The 26,379-nt window shown below is 44.0% G+C and overlaps 1 protein-coding gene across 5 annotated transcripts in view; it reads left to right on the top strand.

Annotated features, from left to right (window-relative positions):
• Nucleotides 1-26,379, top strand: part of abr (ABR activator of RhoGEF and GTPase) — a 115,280-nt gene that overhangs the window by 20,077 nt on the left and 68,824 nt on the right. For 2 of the 5 annotated variants that reach the window (XM_035625510.2, XM_035625511.2), the window contains exon 2: nucleotides 21,420-21,601. In XM_035625510.2, coding sequence (XP_035481403.2) covers nucleotides 21,420-21,601 — 182 coding nt within the window. Of the gene's footprint in view, nucleotides 1-7,585; nucleotides 7,644-7,956; nucleotides 7,979-21,419; nucleotides 21,602-25,298; nucleotides 25,580-26,379 lie in introns of those variants that run through there. The other 3 variants (XM_035625512.2, XM_035625513.2, XM_035625514.2) reach the window with 3 other exon arrangements.

The raw sequence follows: 26,379 nt of genomic DNA, 5'->3' as shown, positions 1-26,379 counted from the left end.
TGCGGACACAAACAGAATACATCATAATGTGGCACCACATTTGGTTTTGAACACATTTTCAAATTCAGCAAGAGGCTGAATGTGTACAATGGGAGCGAGACTATTAACATTACAACGGGCTCAATCCAGGCTTTAAAGGCCACGGTCCTTTTATACGCCTATCATTTCATCTTGCCTCTGCCTTCCCACCATCCTTCGTGCTACACCTACACTTTGGGTTCCTGTGTGTATTTTGTGTCAGTAGATTGGTGTGTCTTTCCTCCACTCAGGGGATTAAAAATGTACTTTTGTGACATTTTCCTTTGCACCACCACACTGAACCCAGAAGACGGCGCATTCATCAGTTCACTTCACTTCAGGCTATAACACACACCTCGCTGTGGAAGGTGACTCATACTTGGCGCTTAACGGTGTGCGACAACGGCCCAGTCCCGCCCTTCCTAAACCATAATGCATCGATGCTACAACTTCCCTGGTCATGTAGTGGAGGCTGTAATAGCACTCTGTCTCTTCAGCCGCAAAGCCTTGTGTTATTGGCTGGATGTAAAGCAGTGACCACACAAAATCCTTAACTTCGCTGAGTAAAGTGGGAGTGAATGCTCAAAGCCACATCCGGTCTCTTCCGCCAAGAGTCTTTCTGTTTAGCGAAGCTGTTAGCATCTCCAGCATGTTTTTATTATCTGTATTAATGAGCTTTTATGCAATTTTGTAGAAATGCAGTACATATTCACGTAATGTGAGATTATCTCTTATAATTGCATTGTACCCTTCTAATTCCTTTCTTCAAATTCCACATGCCTTAATGAGCATATCTTCCTTGTAGCCATATTTTATCCTCATTTGTCAGCTTCACTTTTTTCTTATTCATTTGCCACAATTTTATACCTGTACCTCAATTTTCAATGTATGAGCTCAGTGCTATATATGATTTTCCAAAATGTGCACGTCCTTCAAGGGTTTGATAATGGGTTTTTCATAAATGGGTTTGTGTTTTTAATTTCTACTCACTTTTCACCCGGAAAAGCACTTAAGCTTTAAAAAGTGCTCTATTAATAACATTTATTTTTCTGTCATCATCATTTCTTTTTCCACCGCATCTTCTCAAAGCACTGTTTGTTGAATGAACTTTCAATTTGAAGGTCACAAATACACACTGTAATAATGATTTGACATGTTCAAGTGAAGGTGCAGAGATGTACTATATCATTTTGTTTTCATTCTCCCTTTTGTCTCTCCTCTTGTTGTTCAACATTGTTATCTTGAGTGTATTTCTCTCACATACACATGAAGTTAATCCATTTTGTTATAATCTGCATCAGGAGATATATATCTGTCTCCATCTGTGTTGCATCTTATTGTTTTTTTAGGTCTTTGTTGCTTGACTGGTGTACATTGGAAATTGCCTCATACATTATACATTTATGTCCTTCTCTGATGAGAGTAGTGTTGCCTTGTTGAGTTTGACTCTGATTAGTGTTGACATGTCTGGCCAGCATTGACTGAAATGTCAGATTAGAAAAAGGCTGTTCTCATGCTTCCACATGTGATGAGCCACAAGGCAGCAGTTCTGTCACATTGTACCCACATAACCACCGACATGAGATTCGTCATTACACTTTTTTTATGTAAGAGTTTGCTGTCCAGTGTGAATGTGAAACAAACTGGGCAAGTATTGAACATCAGTTCCAAATACATACTGTGTAATATTAGGGCCATATTATTTCATCAAGCTTGCAATAATCTCATCAGCTTGCTAAATTGCAGTGGGTCTCTAATGCTATCATACGTATGTATTAGGAGCTACTAGATACTGTTTCAGTAACACGTCACTTCCACATTACTGCATCACAGGGTACTTTAAACTTTTCTTTTCTTCTTTCTTTCTATTTTCTTTATCGATTATATTAGGGCTGCAACTAACAATATTTTTAATTATCGATTCAAATGTTGATTATTTTGTTGATTAATGGATTTGTTGTTTGGGCCATAAAATGGTGAAAAATGTCGACCCTGTTTCTCAAACCCCAACATTCTGTTTTGTTTTGTCCACACACCAAAAATATTTGTTTTACTGACGTAGTGCAGCAAAGAAACCAGAAAATATTATTTCAAGCTGAAATCACAGAATGACATGAAAACTACTTGAACCGATTAATCGATTATTCAAATAGTTGGCGAATTTTGGTTGTCCATAACTAATTGATTCATCGATTAACTGTTGTAGCTCTAGATTATATTTAAAAGTGAGTTATTTTGATCAGGCTTTTCTTTTTTTATCGAATATTGGTTTTTGAAACCCAAATTAATTTTAGTGCACCTTTACCCTTGTGTGTACAGGGATGAAATCAGTGAATCAATTACAGTAAAAGCGATCACTTCTGCAGCGCACGGCTGCTGCCACCTCTGCAGCCTGAGTGGCAGACTGACGCTGACTTCTGATTCGGGCAGCCTGCGCTGTAACCTTCAGGGAACTGGCCTCCTATGGCTTGCTTCAGTGCCACGTGACGCTACAGCAACATCAAAGGAGAGCCAGATTATGTAAGAGCCCGAATATGGGAATTTTGGCATCGCACTCGTGCACCCACGTATGTCAGAATCATTTTTCCTAATCCCAGTCACTGTGAGGGCGACTCAAATTCTGTCAGTGCAGTAAGTAAAGTGGTGAGGGTACTTGAGTTCAGCCAGGCAAACTAAAATACCTCAGTGTGAGTCAGGATTGTAAAGGGTTAAGACACGCTTAATATTCCTTGCTCTCTGCTGCCGGTATTTGCAGATAGTTATTATGGAATGTTTCTTGCAAGGAATAATCAGCTGGCCTGGCTGTTGACATCCAACTGGCATAGCACGCTTTTAATTGTAAACTGGAGAAAGACATGAATGCAGTGTTGTTGACATCACTCCTCGGTTTTTGAAAGGATATTCTGAAGCCTGTTCCCTTGAAGAACAAACCCTGAGATGAAGGCGCCTGTCAATCAGGACAAACGTGCTTCCAAACAAACACTTCTATATTGTATAAATCGCACTATTAAAAAGTAAGTTTGAGGCACCTATATGTCGGCTTTGTCACTCATCTGCTGCTATTGTTAAAGTATAGATTTTGGAGAGTCATAAAGTTTTGTAAGTGTGACACAGTGATATGATTATGTGACCCTTGTATTCAGAACAGAACAGAATGCAATTAGTGGTGGTCGGTGGTGCAGTGGCCTCACGGCAAGAAGGCTCTGGGTTTGAACCTGACGGCCGGCTGGAGCCTTCCTGTGTGGATTTTACATTTTCGTTCTGTGTCCATGTGGGTTTTCTTCGAGCACCCCTGCTTCCTCTGCCTTGAAACAGGCAGCATTAGGTACATTGGACAAACTTATTTGCCTGTTGAGTCTTTGTATGTTGTCCCTGTGATGGACTGGCGACCTGTCCATGTTATACCCAGGGATGAAACGGTTCCCGGTTGCCGGTGAACCACGGTGAAATTCCAGAAGGTTAGTTCTACCGCGGTAGATGACCACAGTAAATACTGTCCAGCTGAGTTAGCAACAGTATCCCAGATGCAGGCGCAGCATGCAACATGGGTTTGTTTTGGATATGAGTCGCGCTAGGTAGTCGTTCCTTTTATTTTATTATCACGCACTGCCTTATTCTCATCTGTCCTAATCCAAACCACTCCCCTTTGACGTGGTTCAAGGCAGAACACACACTTTTAGCTTTGGTTTCCCCCCACACACCTCGTGGAAAAGAGAGAAAGAGACAGGGATCGAGCGAACCACAGAAGTGAATGCAGAGAGGGAGCGGCGTCAGTGAGGACAAATACTGATAGTTTCATGGTGGTTATGTTGTAAAGCAGAAACAAACACAGGCACATCTCTTCACAAGACAGGATCTTTGCGTATGCAATGCAGTTGCATTTTAAAAATACCGTAATAATCCTGAAATTTTGGTCACTATAACCGGGATTGTAAAATCGTCATACCGTTACATCTCTAGTCGTACCCCGCCTCTGGCCTAATGAGAGGATGGATTGGCTCCAGCCCCCTGCTACCCTCAAAGGATAAGTGGTCGGGGTCGGACGGATGCAATTAGTGAGTAAGCGGAGCTTTGGACCTCGGTATGATGTGTTAACCTGTGACCCCCTGAGTATTAGATTTTTACCTCTCCTAATGCCTCACTGCGTAGCTATGGAAATATGACCAATGCCACCATATTATTTGGCTCATGCTTCAACATTTCACCACAAAACAGTGAGTTTTTTTTCCCCCCATGCTGTCAAACCCCTTGGTCTGGTTCCCCTCTGCAACACAAACTGAAATGGTTGTAGCACACTTTACTCCTGGCTCACTTCAACCCCAGTCCCAGTTCTGTCTTCAAGTGTATAATGTTAGCAGTTAATTGGCTGTCGCATGGCCCGCTTCAGCAAACAGGAGCGCAGGAGAGGGATCCTGGAGAGCTTCCAAGTAAAGAGTGTCTTAGGGGAGTTTAATACAGCCAGGGATTTCTCATTTATCACACCTTCCGTCGACCTTGCTCTCTCTCTCTCCCCCTCCCTCAGCATGTAACCAACGGCTCTGCTCCTCATTGCTGACGGGAACAAGTCCAGATCAATGTGATCTGGTTGTGTCAATCTTGGCAAGACCAAAGAGAGAAACACAACACAACCAAACTGTGTCTCATTGTAAAGGCAGCATTTTTTCCTCGTTGTGTGTAGTCGGAGTACTAGTTCATTTGCTTCACTTTAGGAGCTCAGGGTCACGGAGCACATATTATAGAAATCTAGCAAGTGGCAGAAGTCAGTAGGGCAAAGGACCCTTGCTTGCATACAGTCATTTATTTTGTAATAACCGGAGGTACCATTAGAGGCAATCAAAGCCCGGATCTCTATGGGTGAATGATCATAAATGCCTGATTGTACCATTATTAATCAATTTATTGCCGTTAGCACTGTAGCTCATACCACATGATGGCACATTCACTATAAAACGGCTACAGGGTTTTTTTGCATTGTAGGAATAAAACGGTGTGTTGTGTAATTGAATCTGTGCTGCATTTCAACCCCTTGAATCATTTGTACAAGCTCCTCCATTATGGCGATCAATAGATGAAGCTGCCCCCCCGCCTCCTCTGAACTGTAGCTATAGAAACAGACCCTTAAATGCGTCCTCGCTCGCTTGCTCACAGACCGAGAGGGAGAAGGACTCTGAGTCAGCCAAAAGCTGTGCAGTTATGTAATGCCGTCATCTCCACTGCCTCTTCCATGCCGTGCTCCTCGTGCTTTGTGTTCAAGCGTCCTCCTCCCATTGGGCCTGATAAAGGGATCATGCTCATGCAATGGGCTTCATGTTCGTTTCTCCAAAACAGTCAGGAAACAGCTGTATGATGATGCTGCTGAACCGAACGTTTGGCATGACTGGAAGTACTGATGGGCGAGTGAAGAATTTAAGTGAGGCTCTTATCAAGCAGTATCTAAAACTCAATCTTTATTAACAGATATTATCTCATCAAAGATTGATTCTACCACTGTGCAATGGATGTTATATACGGACCATTTCAGGATCCACTTCAGGAAAGTAAACCTGAGGTAAATGTATGTGAGAATGCAAATGTTGCCACAGACAGTTTCCGGGACCTTTGGTGCCAGCCCCCTGGTAAAATGTCCGGAAAATGTGAGAATACAGCAGATGGATTGGGTGCTCAACCCAGGCGCCACCCCTTGCCCGAATGTTCTGGAAATGGTCCTGCTGTTGGGAACGTGTCCGACCCAGACAATCTCCTGCTGTGTTCTTCATATGTGAATGGGGAAGACTAAAGTTGATGTCGGAAAACAGCTGAGTGAGACCATGTAGCTGCACAGTACGATTCTGGTGTCTGGTGAAGTCATTTCTGCATCTAAAGCAAGTGGAAAAAACAAGGTAAAAAACAACTTCCCTACTATATACAGTAAGATGAGATAACATAATATAACAACACAAGATAAGACTATTAATCCCACGCCGGGGAAATTCACTTGTTACAGCAGCAGCAAGAGTGAAAAGCATCAGGGAAGAGGTAGAATAACAAAATATAGCAAAATAGACAATAAAACTAGAAAAAAACCCAACTATAATTTATATACAAAGTATTGCCTTGTGAAAGAAAGCTAAAACATGAAGTGGTTTGGACTGAATGAAAAATATGCCTGATAGGTAATACATAACTGAAGAGGTTATACCTGAACCGCAGCAGTTTTGTCCAACTGTGCTCGTATAACTGCAGCGACTGTGCAGCTGTAGTGAACAGGCAGCCACGTTAAAATGTGTATTTGGTGAATTTTCTCATTGTTCCAAGTGAGTGAGTCCATCTGAGAGTGAAGGATAGATCTGGCACTAAGTCATAGCACTAACTTAGCCCCTCACTCGCCCACATCACTGCCGGGGGGGTTCCCTCTGAACCATGGCCGCATGTGTTCGTTCATTGACAACCTGGTGAATAATAGATGAAACTTCTGGCTCAGCTGAGTGTGTTGTTGTGGCTCGTTCACGCACAGCAAACAAGCTCGAGCCCATGTCGCACTCAGATCCAATGGTTTGGGGAGCGTCTCAAATTTCTAATAAAATAGTGAGAGTATTATGTGACCGATCCTAGTATCAACCAATCTGCCCTTTATCTGCTTGAGCTAATGTTAGCTTCTCAACGTGGCTTAAAGCCAGAGCTATAGTATCAGTTATTAACCTCATTGATGATTAAATTTCCATAATAATTTTCATTCGTTGTATTATATCTAGAGTGACGCTTTGCGTACAGACGCTTTGCTCCTGTTATACATTATTGATGATGGAGCTTCTGTAGTTTTAAAATACCATGTAGCAAATTTAATACAAAAACAAATTATGGGTCAGCCCCAGGAAACCTTCCACCATGGAACATGGAGTTTAACTTATGTTTATCTTTAATGATTCACTGTGTGTGTTCACTTTTTATGCGTCCTTCTGTAAAAATATTTTTTGTCGCCTGTTTAACCCCAAATCAACTGTGCAGTCAGTGGTTTTCACATAAGTCTTTAAATCATGGACACTTGGCCGTGATATTTTTTTTGTTTACCACAAGAGCCATTGGTTTAATAAAACAAAACCATCATCCATCTATAATAATACATCTGAAAGCATTGTTTACTACAGTCGATGCCAAATCTGTTGCCATCTTCACGTGGGTGAAGCTCTGCAAATCCTTTGTTGCGCTTGATGTTAGAGGGTGTGTCATGTGTCTGAGTGTGTTTGCGTTCCGTGAGTCTGTGGGGACCTCCACCATGTCCTGAGGGGGCTCGAGCTGTGTGTGTGTGTGCGCGCTCGCACGCGGGCGCGTGTGTGTGGACAGCAGTCATCCTGTAGGGCTATGGTAACCAGCAACCCCTTTCGTCTTCTGCCACCCGTACCCTCGTCCCCTCAGCCAATCGGCACATTGCAACACCACCGCGCCGACCAATGCTGCGGCTGGCTTGTTTACGCGCTCCCGGAAGGCAGGGGCCGTGATTAAGCATTCAGGTTAGTCGAGCGGAAGGAAAGCGAGGAGGAAAAAAGGAGGAGAGGCGGGGGGAGACAGGAAAGGGAGATGAGGCCATTATGAGTTGAGAGGGCTGATGGATGCACTCGAGCGACGACCAGTCACCCAGACAGACTCAGGTGAGTAAACACATATAGGTCATATATCACCTCCGGTCTTCTTAAACGGACTCATTACACAATCCTGAATCATGGATATGAATCTGATTCAGTAAATGTGCGGTTGCATGTGTTTGGCCTGGATTAGAGACTGTAAAACTAACTGTGAAACTACAGATTGCCAATTTGTGTGTGTGCGTATGTATGTTTAGACATGTTTGTGTGTGCGTCATTAAAGTTTAAGGCCCCCAGTACAGGTTGACCTTCTGTTCTCCATAGGTCGTCTTTCTGCCGGGGTCCAAATGTTGACGTTCACCTTCAGCCTGGTTGTTCCGTCAATATCATAAAGATGCTCGGTGAGGAGACGGAGACTCTCTGTGGGAGACGTTAGATGGGGATAAGGTTTTTTTCCCCTTCCTCTGTAAACGCAAGAGATATTTGATTGATTCACATATGGGAAGTTTATTAATTCATGTTTGCATCATCTCACAGTTATTTATTGTCTTTATACTCTCTCCCTCTCTCTCCCTACAATATAAATAGGATGTTGGCACTATTACAGACTATGATTACCATTCTTTAAAATCCCTGTCCACTTTTATTTACTACTTAGTGTGACCTTTTTGTAGATAGACACGGCTCAAAATCAATGAATTGCTATCCACTCTGTCCACTCCGTGTGCGTGTGTGCGCGTGCGTAAGCTCTAACACACTCTTGCCACATGGCCTTGAGTGCTCTCTGTTTAATAGTCATCCTACTGCATTCTTACTGTTTCTCTTATATCCCATGTCACTCTTTCCAGTGTGTTCCACAAACACAAATGCTGTGGTCAGCATCATTCCCTGTAAATTCTGTGTATGATAATAACAATAATACATTTGATTTGTAACACACTTTACATTAGAAACACATCTCTAAGTGCTAAGTGCTAATTATGCCTTCATGCACTTCTGTGAATGAACAAGAAAACAAGATTTGTTGGTCCCACGTGGGACACCTGGAAAATATAATGGTCTAAAAGTTTGTTAAAGGGGCAGTAAGTGATTCTAAAGTAATACACGTTTTGTAAAAATCTGCGAATATTTCCTCACCATCCGTCAGCTGTTGGTTCTGTGCGCTGAAAAAATCGGGGTTTTCGGCTTAGCCCTGACTGCTAAAAAGAAAGTGGTGCGGGCCACACCACACAACACTGTGCGGTTTGAAAAAACATCACTTGTCAACATTTTAATCCACGTGCTGGCGGGAACTGCTGTAAGTCCATGATTTTGGCCTAGTGGTTTGCGCGTCGGACTCCCACACCAAGGACCCGGGTTCGCAGGCCGGCTAGAGCAGGAAAATCACAATAACAGAAAAGAGAGAGACAAGCTCTCTCCAAAATCACTTACTAAACCTTTAATACATACTGAGCATGAGGATAACGGCAAAGTATCAGTCTCACTGGGTAGTGTGAGTCGGAAAAATCTGCAGAAAAAGACCATTCCCTAATAGATTCACAGTTTTTCCTGAGAAATCACATTTAGTTGTAGTTTTTCACTTTCCCTTGTGCAGGTGTTTCTGCTGCCATCAGTTCTCTAGGGACAGAAGATGGTCACAGCGTGGGAGTGTTCTTCTTAGCTCCTTTATTTTTCTCTCCCATTGAATGGTTTTTCACATCTTGGATTTACTCTCTTGGACAATTAGTCAATTCCCATTGTCAGAATTCAGCATTGATTAATGATGTGTGCAGTTAGTCCATTACTGTATCAAAAGCTCTTGGTTTGGACGCTATCACGCCTCCTTAATGTGTCGGCGAGTGAGGTTTAGAGTCTGAGCAGCTCAAAACACACTATGAACCCTTTGTCCATAAGAGCTTGGGGAAGTATATTTCCATATGCCAACAAATATCTGTGAAAACAAGAAAAAAATAATATAAAGGACTTGTAAGTAGTTGGATCCAGCAGATAGTTTCTCTTTTTCTTTCTTTTTTATAACAAGCATTGTATCTGCCTTTCCTAATGTTGTTGGTGTGATGTGAAACAATGATATGACCTGACTGAGCTGAACACCGCTGCTCAGAGAATCCGCCTCCATCTGACACACACACACACACACACACACACACACACACACACACACACACACACACACACACACACACACACACACACACACACACACAGATTTGATCAAACTCTCTGCCTCTGATCTGCATCCTATTCTAATTGGGCTGTGGAGTGTAATACATAGACGACATAATCACCGGCGCAGTTGCCCTGAGGGCTGTCGACAGTCACTTGCATTTTAATAGCATCACTCTTTATAGCGCTTTTTTTCTCTCTCGACTGCACGTTTTGATGCTCACAAACGACACATGCCCACGGATGAGCGAGGGGGCACCGCTGTACGCTGAGGCCAAGATGCCCACACAGATCCGCTGCACTGCGTGTGCGCGTGTGTGTGTGTGCGTGTGTGTGCGTGTGTTGCCACTGCTGTTGCATTGCGAAGGATTGATTTTACTCCCAAACACAGGGAGCGAGGGCAAGTCGGGGAAGTGGGAGTGGCCTGTAAAATGCTTTGTATAAACAAGGGTTTATGTGCACGTTTGTGTTTCTTTGTGTTTGTGCACTGGTGTGTTTGCACTTGAATCCAGCCTCTTGTGCGGAGACTTTCGGGCCCCGTGTACGACGGCGGTTGCCCTAATCTGTGGAAGCAGCGGGTTGCATCCAGCCACTCGGGGCCTATGGGATTTAAGGCCAGCTAATTACAATGTATAGTGGCTGGCTGCCATGGTAACATTGGATGGTTGGTTTTGGGGGGGCGACAGGGATGGGGGGGTTACAGCAATTCATGCGCGTGGCTCTTTTTTTTTTTTTTTATCTCTTGCTGCCTACAGGCATATGGCACATGAAGATACGCAGCTGTAGTAGAATTGTTATTCATTTGAGAGGTATAAAGGGACAATATTGCCTTTTATTGGACTCTTCTCCAGCAGGAGCAGTGCTCCGGATGTGCGCGCACAGGTAGTGGAGTGGATAATGGGCGCACATCTTCACTAGCATCATCTCAGTACAGTACATCTGTGGTGGAATGAATACGGATCAGTAAAAACATTAGAAGTCTCATCTGTCTACCCACGTTAGATATTTCATGCGGTTTAGATTTTGGTTTGCCAGCTCTCCTGTCATCGACTATCAAAGCTTTGCTGCCATATCTCTCTTTTTTCCTCTCTCTTGTCTGTGCCCCCCCTCTCCAGTAACGAACGTGTGGGAGTCCTGCAGCTCTCTTGACCTTTTTAAAGTGTGCTCAGCCCGTTTCCTGAGCACGGTGGTTTGCATTATCTCAGGACCCCAAACCCATTATCATCTTGAACAAGCTGGATGCAGGCGAGAGGGGGGGAACAAAGACCCTGGCTTAACTGGATGACTTGCAAGGCTGTCAGACCACGGCTATGCTCCCAGCTTTTGACACCGGCTTAGTTTCACGTCATTCAGCATTACTGTGACACCAAGCTGGGCGGAGAGCGGTGCGGATGTGTCTTATTTGTTTTAAACAGAAGGTGCACACACTGAAATGTAACCCACATTTTGGAGTTTGGATTGTTCCAAAAGCTGCTGTCCTGGATTGAATTCAGAGGCAAACAAATTCAGATACATAATTTCAATACTGACAAATAGAGGAGTAGAAATCCAGTGCCAAAGTCTGGTGAGACAGATGCACTTCCATATTGATCTCACTTTTTCTCAGATAGACACAATCTATAGATTACATCTATGCAACATACTCAGATTAAAGTAAAGAGGACATATTTCATTATTTTAATAATGATTTAATATTTTGAAGCAAGTTAGTATGAGTGACAGATAAAAATGTCCGTGTTTCTAGAAAAAATTGCATTTACACTTACTATTCCTAGATATTCCTAGTATTTTGATTTCCTTTAATAAAATTGTATTGTTCACCCACATTACAATAGTCTTGACGATGTTAGTCTTCAGGTTGTGCAGAATAGTGACAGTGAATCATTCACACAACTCCACACGACAGCTTCCTCCTCACAGGGACTTTGTGACCTCCTGTCCTGCATTTATCGCTGTCGCTACCTGCCACATCCTGCGTTCATGTGAAATTCATGTTCTTATATTTAGAGCATTAAGCTTGAAAAGAAAAGCTCTCAGCCCGTATAGATCTTACAACAACTTAGTGTGTGTGTGTAACGTGTCCTTCAGTTCGCAGGTCCTCATTAGGTTGAAGAGACCTCAATGAATCCGGTTGATTTTCTTTTTTATGGTTTTATGGGACCCTGAAGTAGTGTGTTTCTGGGAAAATGGGCTCCGATGTGTGTGTGCTGCTTTTTATTCCTTTTCTCGTTTCATGTTGGAGAATCTCGCATCATGTGCCATTTCATAGCTATTTCAATTCCTACTCGTGTCAATTTGTGAATTAAAGTGTTTTTTTTTAATTGCCACTGAATATTGTTCGATCTTGTACTGTTATCAACGATTTATATAAAAAAAGAGTACAACAAGGCATTGTGGAAGTAATCTAAAATGTTTGATTTTCTCACTGCCGTCTCCTGCGTTCCCTCCATTGTCCTGCAGTGAACCAGGCAAACCTACTTTAAAACCTGATATATTATTAAAATACTCTCTGCAGACACATATTCGTGAAAACAAACCATAACTATTCTTTGTTCAAGATCGTGTGTGACAATTATTGTGCTGCAAACATCTGTGAACAAAATGCTTCACCAATGCGTCAGTCATCTCTGAAGAGCCTCCGAGCTTCCGCACACAAATTCTTTCCAATTTAATGCTCGAACAATTGACTAGATCAGAATCTGCCATTGCACTGGGAGACTTCGCTCTCCGAACATCTGCTCACCTGTCTCGGTTAGCGTGTATGGCAGCACATAATTCTGCATGATTTGAGTTTAACCTGTAATTGTTTGAGGAAGTGTGCACATGGAAGATGTTGGATTCTTGTCCTATTTCCCCACAGGTTGAGTCTTTACTTGTGGCGGGTGTCGCGGCGCGTGACAGATGTGCATGCAGAGAGTTCATGTAGTTTATTTTCTGTAGCTGCAATTTACAGATGTTGTCTAAACATCTCACACGCTGCATATTGGGAGACACTAACTAGACGCGGTGCACAGAGAAGCCTTTACTCCCCACTCAGGCGTGTGGCCAAACAACGATTTGTGAAAGAGTGAAATAGGGTGTTCTGATGTAATATTTACTTCAGTTGAAAAACAAAACCCGACCTTGGCAGGCCACCCTAGTTGACCCCACGTCTTGGAAACGCTGCATCTATATATTGATGACTTGCTGAGCTGGGTTGATCGCTGCTGAGATTGCTCCCCTGGGAAGCAGCGTGAAGTAGAGAGCACAATCTCTCGCTCCACATCTGCCTCTCTGGCCAGCGGCAGTTTGTTTGTCCGTCTACCAACAGGTTTGCCTTTGGTTTCTGTCTGGTTCACAGTAATCGTGTGAAGAGGGAGAGACCTCTCTGAGCACCTGAGGATTCTGAAGAAGAATCCACGAAAGGCTTGTCGTTGATCGTTTTATTCAGTGATTTATTTTCTGTCTTTAAAGCTCAAGAGTCGTATTCTCAAAGCTCCACTCTTAACGGTGACATATTATGCTCCTATTCAGGTTCGTACTTTTAATTGGAAAAGGGTTTACATGCTCTAATGTTCAGAAAAGGCATCAGTGTTCTCATACTGCCCAGTCCTGCAGCTGCTCTTTTCACCCTCTGTCTAAAACGCCTGGATTTATTTTAGCTCCGCCTCCCGATGAACCCCTGTCTGCACTGATTGGCCAGCTGGCCCAGTCTATTGTGATTGGTCAACCAATTTCAAAATGTGTAGGAAATGTCACGCCCCTTTACCAGAAAATTGGAGATTCTCAGATTGCAGGCAGGGTTACCCTAAAAGAGTTCAACTGTGACATCACAATGAGAGAGAAATCTGAACCAGTCGTGCAGAGCCAGGCTGTAGGGTTTAGCCAGCTCACAAAAAAACACACAATGTGGGTTTTTTTCACGGTTTGTGGGCTGACAGGCTCCACAGATACACACGTATGTGCAAAAACACTAAAAAAGTGATTTTGCATTATATGTCACCTTTAATTTCATAGCTTTATTTGCAGCATCTGCATAATGTTTGGCCCGATATTCGGTTTCCAGTGATGTTGTCCTGCAGCTGCTTGTGTCCTCCAGAGTCTCGTTTCATGTTGCCGCCATCGAGGACGTCTCGTTGATGAGGGGAACGCGGGGCCCGGGCTGTAAAGACCAGACAGACCCTCATGTAGGCTTTTTAATTTCCCCCGTGTCACCTCCTGATTGATGAGCACAGGACAAGCGGGATGTAAAAGCTTACACATACAACCATCAATATACTCGCACAACAATGAACCACACATCTGTCAAAGTCACCGATGTACTGCCACGCTGTCACGGCTACACAGGGCCAGGACGTATAGTCGCAGAGCAGGGGAGCAGGAGGCGACAAGAGGCAGGACTCCGTCTTGTCGCTCTGCTTCTCCTCTCTCCGTCTTTCATCTTGTCCTCAGAGAATCGGATCTGTTACGGTCGAGCTCCTTTACATGTTTTGAGAGCAGCAATGAGACGCAGAGGAATATCTTTTCAACTACCCAGAACGCACACGCACACACGCACGCACACACAGTAAAGATGGTTGAATAATAAACATGTTGAGACTTTTAATTATCTCCCTTTGGCTCATAAACACGCGTCTACTGTAAAAAGTGTGCGTGTGTGCGTGCGTGCGCGCACGTCGATGCTCCTCATACAGAGGCAGGTTGCAGGCCTGCTTCAGTAAACCAACACAGTGTTAGCCGGCTGCAGGGTGTGATGTAATCCCTCTCCTCCTTACAAAAATTGCTGAGCAAGGCAGCAGCACAACTCCCTGATTGAATTTTTTCCCACTGCAGCAGCAACTTTACTTTCTCTGACTTTATTTTTGCTCGGCAGGTCCAAGCTCCTACAGATGGGACAAGGGAGAGAGTTGGGAGGAGGGCAGTATACAGATCTGTTGCCGTTTTATTTCCTGTTTGTCCAAAGGTGTTTGTCCATCTTTTTTTATTTCTTGCTTTTTGCTCTCTCACATAGTGTTTTGTTTGCGCTGGTGTGGATAAAGAATTAAGTGTAGCCTGCATTATCGTCATTTCTAAGCAAAGATGCAGGGAAACAGTTTTCAACTATCTGGTTTCAAGTCAGCTTATCTATTCACTGGGTCACCTTTAATATCAAAGGTGTGTTTTTTCTTTTTCACTGTGTTGAGAATAGGACTATTTTTTTCAGTCATTTAATTCTATAATATGTACATTCGCTTAACAATTTTTATTTTTGAGTGCTGACTCATCTGTCGACCTATTGTATTGTTGCGCCACACACACACACACACACAAACACACACACACACACACACACACACACACACACACACTCTGCTGCTGCTGTGGATGTTAACAACCACAAGGAAACATTATGTATTGCCACTACGTTATTTATCAGCGAGGCAATGAGAAAACGAGGTATCTCCACATGCAGGTGCAGTAACTGCGCAACAGACGGCTTAATTTGCATTCCAACAAATTCCCAGTGTTTTATGTCAGGTTAGCAGTTGATATAAACTGGTTATATAAAAAAAATTTTTTCCACACAGATGCATTTGTATACAGTATGTGTGTATGCTTTTGTTCTGACACACAGTTGTGTTTGTGTAATGGGTTCCTCTGTCGTTCCCCAGCACACACTGGACGTGTTGGCTGTGTGATGTCTGCCTCGGCAGTCTTCTGTTGTCCCACTCACCCAAAACATCACTGCCCATTCGGCTTATCTCCCCTCAGTCACACATGCTCTCAAAGCTGCAACCCACTCGTAGAAAGGAAGATAAAAAAAAAAAAACAGAACATTTTATTCCTGTGCATACATATGAGGTTATAGAATTTTCGTACCAAGGCCGGATACTGGCCTGCATTAAGCAGGGGTCCGTCCAGTTGTTGTTGCTTTGTCTTATATTCTTGCTGTACGGCTGCCTCCCTGCCTTCTGACCAACAGGAGCGTAGATCGGAGTGATAAATGTTTAAAAAAATACTTTGCATAGCTGAAACTGCCACTCATTCTTTAAATGTCAGCCATGTACCATCCCCATGTCGTAAGGATTAAAGATTTTACCATTTAATCCCACAAGTATTAAAAGGACAGGTAGTCGAGACTGTAAAATAGAATTACTGCCTTGTGGAATTTGTAGGAAATAAACTCAAAATGTCCACTTTCGCAGAACATTATGATGTCACACTTTGGACAAGATGTCATAATTTTATACTTTGAGATGTTTTTGGTAAATGTTGTCAGAATTAGCTTGTGGATTCTGGAGTTATGGCCAGAGAACATAACTCAAAACACGTCTGTGTTTTGTAAGCCTTGTTTTGTGGGCTTGACCGTTGACCATCAAATTCAAATAGATCTAATTCTATTTCATTCTTGAGTTCAAGTGGGACATTTCTGCCCGATGTAATGAAATTACCTTTGGGCAATCCTGATATGTCACGTTCACAAGAATGGAACGGACACGTGGTCATGCAAACCTTTGACCTTTTGACCACAAAAAATGTAATCAGTTCAACCTTGCGATTAAGTGATCTTTTTTGCCAAATTTTAAGAAACTCCACCCCAGGCTAGCCTGAGAATGCAATGGGCAAACGGCCACCGCTGTTTCAGAGGCACTAACTCTTTTTTCTTAAGGTTTTCTGTTGGAATTTACCCAAACTGTATTTTGTCGAAGGCGTCTTCCTCGATTAAAAGACGAGCAGCAATTACAGATTTGCGAACTTCAGTCACATACTGGACGGAATATAACAAATGGAAGAACTGAATTATGGATTATAATTCACATATTACTCCGGCATTCTCACAGTAATTTGTTTCTTCTGTTGTGCCAGGTTCACAGTGAGTGTGTGTGTGTGAGTGTGTGTGTAGCTAAAAGAAAGCAAACAGTTTCCCTGCAGAGGTTTATTGTTCAGTGTGGAGGGGTGGGCAGCAGGGGGTTTTACCTCCCATGACTCAGGCTCTTTTGTCCGCTGGTATAAATAGTACAGTTCTACCAGGAACACACAACCATAAAAGCTTACTGGCAAACAGGAAGATCCTTGCATCCACCTGGCAAGTTGTCATGGCAGCCTTCGTCCTCACCATGGAAACGAGAGGCTGGTTATTGAGAGCGACAGGTGGATTTAGAGCTGTCCGTCAGGAGAGGTTAACGGCGAGAGTGATGTGAGCCGACACTGGGCTGAGAGGTCGTTTGCTGGGTGACGGCATAGCGGACTGCGGATGCATCTGTACTAAGACACTGTGATGCCCTAGACACAAAGCACAATGGAGGCTGATGGGTAATGGCCAGCTGAATGGACGTAGATGACCAGGTATTACAATAACTCTGATGGGAACATGGACGTCTGTTCCAAACTTTCATTTCAAAACATCTCAAAGGCACCACAATGTTTAACAAAAGACCCCTCACAAAAGTCAGCCGCACAGTGGTGTGAGAGGCCAAGTCAGACAATTGCATTTGCTTTCAATCTTGGTCACCATGATTGTTTCTCTACCAGTTTCCACCCAGTAGTTTTTGTCGACCAAAGTAGTAGACTGACCGACGTAGAAGAGGAAATGCAAAACAGTTTACTCTTCTATTTATTCAAAATAACATGCTGCTGCCACTACAAAATACAAAATGCTGTGTGTGTGTGTGTGTGTGTGTGTGTGTGTGTGTGTGTGTGTGTGTGTGTGTGTGTGTGTGTGTGTGTGTGTGTGTGTGTGTGTGTGTGTGTGTGTGTGTGTGTGTGTGTGTGTGTGTGTGTGTGTGTGTGTGTGTGTGTGTGTGTGTGTCTCATGGCTTTCTTCTTTGAGGCCGCGTGTGTCATTCGCTCGCTCCTCTCCAGCAACAGTAAGCGGTGTGTTTGTGTTTCAAACTGCTGATCCGGGTTCACTTCACTGCGGTTACGTGCCTGACCGAGCTTGCGTTGATTTCTGAATATCGTTTTCCTCCTCAGCATGTCGGTCCTTTTACTTGACGCTGTCTGCTGCTTAATTGGATGTTGTGTCGAGGCTGTCCCTGTTTTAACCCTGTGAAATATATTGCATGTGTGTGTATGTGTGTGGACTGCTCTGTTGAGCAGTAATAACAGGTTAGGGCTAATGAATCCTCTCCACGCAAAAAAAGAAGAAAAAATCGCTCTCTGACGGTGCAGCATTGATTTTCCTGCTTGTCACACATGGGGATTGTCAGGGTGCATTAGCTGACGGAGGCAGCAGCCCACATTTAAGCCTGTCAGCTTGCAGAAAAACATGTGCACGTGCAGCCTCATGTGTCGTTGGCTCGTGTACATGTGAGCATCGTGGTTAGGGTTTAAAACAAACAACAACAAGAACACCACAGCAGCACATCAGAGTTTCTGCTTCACAGTTGCTGATAACATGCCCTTGTCTGGGGAAACCTCTCACTGAACCGATTCCTCACAGAAATCTACGGGGTATTTTTTATTTTTTGTGAGCTTGGCAGCCCAGTGACGTAATATCTATTTCTAGAATTTTTCGGCAGCTGTGTTTGAAAAGGAGAGTAGAACATCAGCGCTGTGTGACGGACACATGTTGATAACCATTAGTTAACAATAACGATAAGTTATTCTCTACACCAGCGACTCCTCACTGGGTCGTGGAACTAATCTTAGTGGGCATTTCACCTTTTTTGGGTCTCTGATGCTTCACACTGCGCGTCCTTATTTTTCTGGCATTTCAACAATTAGTTAGTTGACATGCATTATTCAATTTCCTACTTCCCATTGTGGCCCTCTCTTCTCTTACTGTGGCTCCGGTATAACCATTTTCACAATTTTACTGTAGCACACTGCCGTATCCGTCCATACTGTAAACACACTGAGGGATGTAGCAGAGGGATCCTGACCTCTGATTCCCAAAATGCTACAGAGCCATCATGTTGTTGAACAGTATTTAAATATGGGCGTATGCCTTTATCCTAGTCTGACACTGTGTGGTGTATATGTGCCTCATTTTTATGACTCACTGCCAATGTTGGTGCAATCCAGTCAGGGTACTAAATGTGGAAAATACAATTTTTGCGGAGATGATTTAATCATAACGTTAATGAACAGTGAGCTTCAGTTGTCACTAAGGTATGGTCATCCTGCTGGTTTCTGTTTGAAAAAGTTGACAAATCAGACCTTAAACACTTTAGGAATAAGTTTTGCTTTAAGATCATGTGCAGTAACAGTTGATGAGTACTACAAAAAGTACTACATGGGAGCAGTTTGTGTATTCAATAATACCACTACTTGCGTATTCGGTGATGCACACTTCACCTATATGGCTGCAATCTGACATTGTTACTGAATACACAACGTTTCTGCGGCTGCGTTCGGGTCTTGGTTTGATCTCATCACTGAGTGGCCAAGCAGCAGCCGCCCTGGCAAAAGAGACATTTTCACAATCGCCCTCTCCTCTGTAACCACTTCGCCCTCTCTCTCTTTCTCTCTATCTCTCTTTCTCTCTCTCTCTCTCTCCCTGCATATTTGTCTCTCTCGCCGTAATATGGCTAATGAGACGTAATGAGGATGGATTGTCAGCACTCACACGGTGTACGGTCAACGCCGAGAGATTCATTCAAACACAAAACGCCTGTAATGACACGCATTAACAGTTTGACACAAACCAGTAGCCAATGTTAAACCTGCAAAAGCATTAGAGCCCGTGCAGCTGTAAAGTAAGCAAAGAAGCACATCTTCATCCGGCCCATTTGCTCTGCTGTGTCTTCACTGCTCTAACTCCATTGTCAGTGACGGACAAGTCTTCTCTGCTCAGCTCTGTAGAGGCCGTATTGCTGAACAGCTTCTGCTGCCACTGGATGCTTCTGCAAATAGAACTGAAGCGCGGCCTTCCTCTTTGCAACAGATTGGACTGACCTTGGTGCTCGTCTAGTCGTGAGCGTTTTGTTGAGTGCCCCACATAAGGTTTTATTCCCATTGATCACAAGGCACCTCTCCCCCAGCATGCACCGGGTGAGAACCTGTCTGTCACGGGGCTAACACACACACACCAAACACGAAAAAAACACAAAAGACATTCAAACTCCCGTTCATACCTTCAGGCGAGTTAGTTTCCAGGTCACCCATGCAGAACCCTGGTACACACTGTTCACCGGGTCACACTGGGAACACTGAGCTTTCCATTTAGTGGCACACTGAGGTTCAAATTTCCTCCCAGCTCCCAGTTGCGTTACAAAACATAAACCGTGAATTTGCGAGGAAATGTGAGGAGTGTGAGACGTGAGAGCAACGACCACAACAACAGGAAAAAAGGAGATGACAGGAAAAGGTCTCTCTTTTCTCTCTCACACACACACACACACACACAAACACACACACACACACACACACACACACACACACACACACACACACACACACGCACACACACACACACACACACACACACACACTCTCTCACCTGTAACCTTAGCAGATTGGGACAAACTGGCCTGTCAGGAGGCCAGAAGGTGTAAGAGGCAGGCACACGCACACACACAGACGCACAAACACAAAAACTTGCGTTATACTGAGAAAGCAAATCTTTTCTGTCATGATCACAGAACAGTTAAACTTGGACAAATGACTTCACCCTAATGTGCTACTGTACGCGTGTCATCTCATGGTACCTTCTCACGCTCTCTGTGTTTTTCCGTGCACGCCATTTTTCAGCTTATTTGCCCAACAGCTACTAATAAACCATATGGTTGCTGTGACTCTCCGCGGTCCACGTACAAACTTGCATGCAATTAACAGATGGAGGGTCTTTTTTCTTTTTTCCGGCTGACAGATGGGTGTTGCAGTGACTCTGGTCTACGGAGCTTGTCAGTAGGTGACAGACGGGGTTGTGTCGGCAGCTCTGGGCGGGCACCCATCAACATCAACTTGATGGTGTGTGCCGTCCCAGTTGGGGATTGACCCCCTGCTCTCATTTTTCAATTAGTTTTTCCTTGGTGACTCGTTAGATTTGTCTGGTATTCTTACACACATGCACGCGCTCAAGCACACACACACACACACACACACACACACACACACACACACACACACACACACACACAGGTTCGGACAGGTTATGTGCAGAAATTTGAACCTTTCTTGTCAAACTCTATGGTTACAATACTCTAATAGGCTTTGTGTAATAGTCTCAAAAAGTTGCACAAGTGTGCACTAGTGTATGTGTAAGCAAATGTCTTTGTTTTCGGTCTAGATTAAATCATCCTCTTTTCATCTTCATCAAGACAACAGCTATAATGGATTGTCAACATGAAATGTTTTAATGTCCAACGCAGGTTTTATATATGTATCTCTCCATGTTTTTTTCTAAGTCTACTGATTTCTTCTTGACGCAGAAACAAATCTAAACTTAAATTAAGCAAGCTGCAAGTGTGGAGTTTGCTGCTTTGAAGCGTCCGAGCATCCTCTCCGAGTTTCACTTTAGCCCTGAACTCAGTTCAGCCAGATTGTTTCATACTGCTGCTGGTGTATTTCTCCAGTATTGTCATCTTTTGTTTTACCATTATCTTTGTGTTATTGTCATTTGTGTAGCACCTTAAATCATCTTTAAGATGAAGCTGTACAATATTCTCTCACTGAGTCATGGTTGTGAGTCCATGGTGGCCTTGTTCTCTTTGGTGAAATGCTAACAGCTTTCTCTCCTCCTCTGTCTGTCTGTCTCTCCCCACTCTGTCCCTCCAGACTTTAACTACAACACAGATGGCTATGAGGGGGACGGAGCCGAGGATGGCAAGTCTCAGGATGGCTCGGAGACGCTGCCCTATATAGACGAGTCGCCCACCATGTCACCCCAGCTGTGCGTGCCCCAAGGTCCCGATGGAGAAACGGTCTCCCCCACGCCACCAGAGGGCCTGCTGCCTGGGGTGAGAGAACACACGCGCACACACGCACACACATACAGATGTAGGTACAAATCAGTGGCAGTGCTCTCTTCATATTATCAGACCATGGAATAATGTGAGAAATGGAAATGAGAACATGACTGAGACATAAATCACTCCGCCGACAAACAACCAAACAAACACTCACACACACACACACACACACACACACAAAGAACATATTGAACAATGTAAAAATGTTGTTTGAAATTAAAGCTCTAAGTCCAGAGAACCATACCCTGAGATCCTGACATCATCGCCTCATGTGGGAGGTTTTTAACTGCGGGCGAGTGAGTTAGTCACTTGGGTCTTGACCCGTTCTAATTGTTAACGATTAGCCACAATTTCCGGACTGCCCTGCAGCTCTCACTGCAGGTGTCACGTTCACAGCAGCAGGAAATGACGACTGACCCCGATGAGGTTTTGACGTCAACACATCCAATCTGCGAGTCAGAGTGTGAAGGGATGATGATGATGATGATGACGATTTGAGGACTGTGTTGTATCCACAAAGTTGTCATTTCATTTAAACAGTGCCTGCATCTTGCTTATAATATTTCCCTTGTGACAGTCAAGCGGTGTATAGTGCGGTGGCGCATTTTGTCTTTTTCTATTTTTTGACTTGTAATTGAAATACTGTGAACAGGAAATGCAAAACGGTTTACTCTTCTTAGGGCGGCTGTGACTCAGGACGTAGAGTCGTTCGTCCACCAACCCGAAGGTTGGCAGTTCGATCCCACCTCCCACCAGTACACATGCCGTTGTGTCCTTGGGCAAGACACTTAACCCTAACTTGCCTCTGACGGTTCTTCTGACAGCGCATGAATGAGTATGAATGTGTGTGAATGGGTGAATGGGACTTTCCTGTAAAGCGCTTTGAGTGGTCTATATGACTAGAAAAATAAATATATAAATACAGTCCATTTACCATCTTCTATTTATTCAAAATAACCTGCTGCTGCCGCTGCTGGAAATACAAAACACTCACTGTTTCTGCTGATGTTTCTCGAAAAGTTCCCCGGCATTTACAACAGCTGATGTACAGTAGTGTAGTAATTCTATTAATTTCTAATACCAGTAAGCAAAATACGCTGAATGTTTGTTTATTTCAGTGTCTGTGGTCCTGTCATGTACCCACCCCCTCCTTCCATATCAGAATGTCAGAGCAAAGCTCTGTGTGTGTGTGTGTGTGTGTGTGTGCGTGTGCGTGCGCGTGTGCGTGCGCGTGCGCTCTGGCACCCCGGGGACACTCAGCGGGAGTTGCGTTGACCCTGACCCAAAGCGACCTGCCCTCACACAGAGGGGGCGAGTGAAAGAGGCTGGAACACCACAGCAACTCTGACATGCAGCATAAAAAAAAAGGCTGAATGAAAACAACAGCTATCACGAGTGGTTGGTTGGCTCAGACTTGTGATTCACAGCTTTAGATTCTCCTTCACACACACACTGACCACAAATACTGGAAATGTCTTCCCTTTTTAAAATTTATTTTAGAAATATTTTACATCACTTTTTCAATGCTGTTTTTCAATCAGGTCTGGTCTTCAACCTCCATTTGATCTGTTGGCATCACAGTACTGTAAACACATCATGGCCTTCATCATTGATCTTCTTGTAGTAAAAGTAATTTATAAATTATTCAGCTTGTCCTGCTGTTGCGTTCACTGGTAGACACTCACGGTGCAGGGTAAATGGAAATGTGTCTCCATCTAGTGGCACGTTTGGGTAAGAAGAACATGCCAGATACATTCACACGTGGAATATTCTCTTTGACTTTGTGATAACACTTAAAAAGAAATGGTTCAATAGTTCAGTTCAATAGTTTCATCTGTTGATGGAGCCTCAGGAACTGAGTATCCTGGGAAAAAAATCACTATATATTTTACTACAACCCTAAATATTCAGTGGAAAAATGCAGTTGAACTGTTTAATCAGTTTCAAGTGCAGTGACTGTGGGGAACCTTAAACTGCTGTTGATAAAGATTAAATAAATATATTATTATATTATTAATTATATTAAAATAATTTTTCCAGGTACCTTTTAGGTAGAGCAAAATCAAAATTCTCAACTGTATATTGACAACGAGTCAACTAGTTTTGACCTTACCTGGTTTTCACCAAGGTTCTAAACATTGGAATCTTTCCACCTTTAAGACACCAATGGCAGAATGTACCACCAGATAATAGTTTCGATGGTTTATTCTGTATCAAACCTCGCACTCTGTCCTTCATGTGTCTCCTGACCCCTAATGAAGTCAGACGGCTTCATACTGCTCGCTGGTTTGATGCTGCAAGAGATTAATGCCGGGCGCTGCTGCCTCGTGGGCTCTCAAAGGTCTTTCCTCTGAAGTTGTTTTCTCCTCGACGCCTTGTTACGTCAGCCTTTCTTTTCACGCTGAGCTAGCACGGGCCCGGACACGAGAGCGACAATGCTGACACCTCCATGATTTACATGCGTGGTCCTCACACCGAATGTCCCTATGCTACAGTAGCATAGGGACATTCGGTGTGAGGACCACGCATGTAAATGTTCATGCATAAGAGTCAAATATTACTTATTACTCATTAGACATCTGTCTGTGCTGGAAGAGGGATCCTTTTTTCTTCTTCCTTTCATCCTTGTTTGAGTTTTTTTACACATTTAAATGGAGGGCGTTCTTGATTTTGGAATATATAAATAAAACTGCACTGATTCCTTTTTATACTTTTGTTTTCTTCCTCCTCTTTGTCTTTTTTTTCTCTTTTTCCATCCTGTCCTTCTTCCACTTATTTGATCCTTACGGCGGTGAACCAAAAGTACAAGCAGCAAGCATGAATGCATTCTTATTTATTTTTCCCAAACCCTCTTCCAAGTCCGCGGCCTTCAAAATAAGCCTGACCTACTTAATAAGCCAAGGAGGTTAGCCACCCGCAGAACTGGCCTTGATTTTGCTGGCCGGCAAAAAAATGAGGTTTGTGACCTGCAGAAGAACTCAAAGTTCTATCTAGCCGGGGAGCCAAATGAAGAAATGGAAGGTTCGTAGAGCAGATGCCGGTGCCACTTTCTGTAAAGTGGCATTTAGAGGTCAGGGTGACCGGGTCAGAGGTTGTGGCGAGTGAACTGGATCCATTCATAAACACGCTGTTAAGTCATCATATCTTCATTCTGATTTGTCATTTGCATGTTCAGCATCAGCTTGTCCTGGTGCACGCGAACAATATTTCATATTTCAATCCCACATTCTGCCTGTGTGAAACTGCCGTAACCCAGTGAACTGTGTGTCCTGTAATCAGAATCGGCCGCACCAGCAGCACATTAGCTGGTCTCAGCTCAACATCCAAGCCTCTCAGCGGATCAATAAAAAGACAATGGCTAGAGAGCAGGAGACATAAAAGAGCTCTGCAACAGTCGGTGATGTGAGAGGGAGAGGAGGAAGTGGATTCTGCTTGAAGAAAAAGAAATGAAGAGAATGAAGCAGACCGGAGGGAGAGAAAAAAAGAGTGAGGCACAGAAAGAAACAGCCCATGCAGCTATCAAGGAAGTGGCTGAATAGCGTTTGTTGTAAAGGGGAGGGGCTGCTGTCGAGGGAGGGCAGACCTCATTGACCGAGGTGGAACAGTAGCACACACACACTTACAGAGTACACGATTACACACAGACACATACACCAGGAAGCCCGGCAGAGGAAGGGGGTGGGGTTGTGTAGGCGGCGTCCTCTCTCTTTCTCTCTCTCTCTCGGTGTCCAGACGACTTGCTCTGAAGGGAAAACACTGATGTGTCCGGGCAGGCCCTGAAGAGGGGAATCACAGGCCGAGAGAGGGGGAGGAGGAGGAGAAAGAGAGTAAAATAAAGGAGGAATCATGGAGGAGGAAGAGGAGGAGGCGCTGTGCTACTTGGACAGGGTGCTGGAGGAGGAGGAGGTGTTTGATTATGGAGATGGGGAGCTGGATCCCATCACTCCGATACATAGACAGTTCAAGGTGAGACGGCTGGACAGCTGGATGCAGGGAAACACACACACACACACACACACACACACATACACGCTTACACACACACACACACACACACACACACACGGACACACGCACACGCACACATACACGCTCATATACGCTTTTGCTATTCTAACACCATGACCAGGCTTGACTAAAAATAGCAAAGTGGAAAGTGTTGGTGTGTTGGCATCATGTGCTGCTACGTGTGCCTGTCAGCCATCTGTGCCGGGAGTGTGTGTGACAGCCATTGGATGTCTCAGCCTGGCCTGATGAGGCGGCTGCTCTGGAGCACATGTCTCCTCACGCCTTTTGTTTCTCTTTCTCATGGTAACTTCTGCTTATTAGAAAGTGTGTGTGTGTGTGTGTGTGTGTGTGTGTGTGTGTGTGTGTGTGTGTGTGTGTGTGTGTGTGTGTGTGTGTGTGTGTGTGTGTGTGTGTGTGTGTGTGTGTGTGTGTGTGTGTGTGTGTGTGTGTGTGTGTGTGTGTGTGTGTGTGTGTGTGTGTGTGTGTGTGTACCCACAGTAGATGAATTGACAAAAAGCAGGGGCTCCCCGGTCACTCTTGATAGTGGCCCTTTCATCACACACAGAATAAGAGCAGAGCGCTCAGCAGAAAAGACGCACAGTGTGTTTGTGTTTGTGTGAAAAGCGTTAACTTCAAAGTGCACACGCACACACACACACACACACACACACACACACACACACACACACACACACACACACACACAGGAGCAGGTTTTCTGTGGAAAAATCCTTCCACTGCTCGCATGTTTCTCATGC

Source organism: Scophthalmus maximus, chromosome 2, assembly GCF_022379125.1.
Source record: "Scophthalmus maximus strain ysfricsl-2021 chromosome 2, ASM2237912v1, whole genome shotgun sequence".
NCBI lineage: Eukaryota > Metazoa > Chordata > Actinopteri > Pleuronectiformes > Scophthalmidae > Scophthalmus > Scophthalmus maximus.
This window is presented reverse-complemented; position numbering and strand designations above follow the sequence as displayed.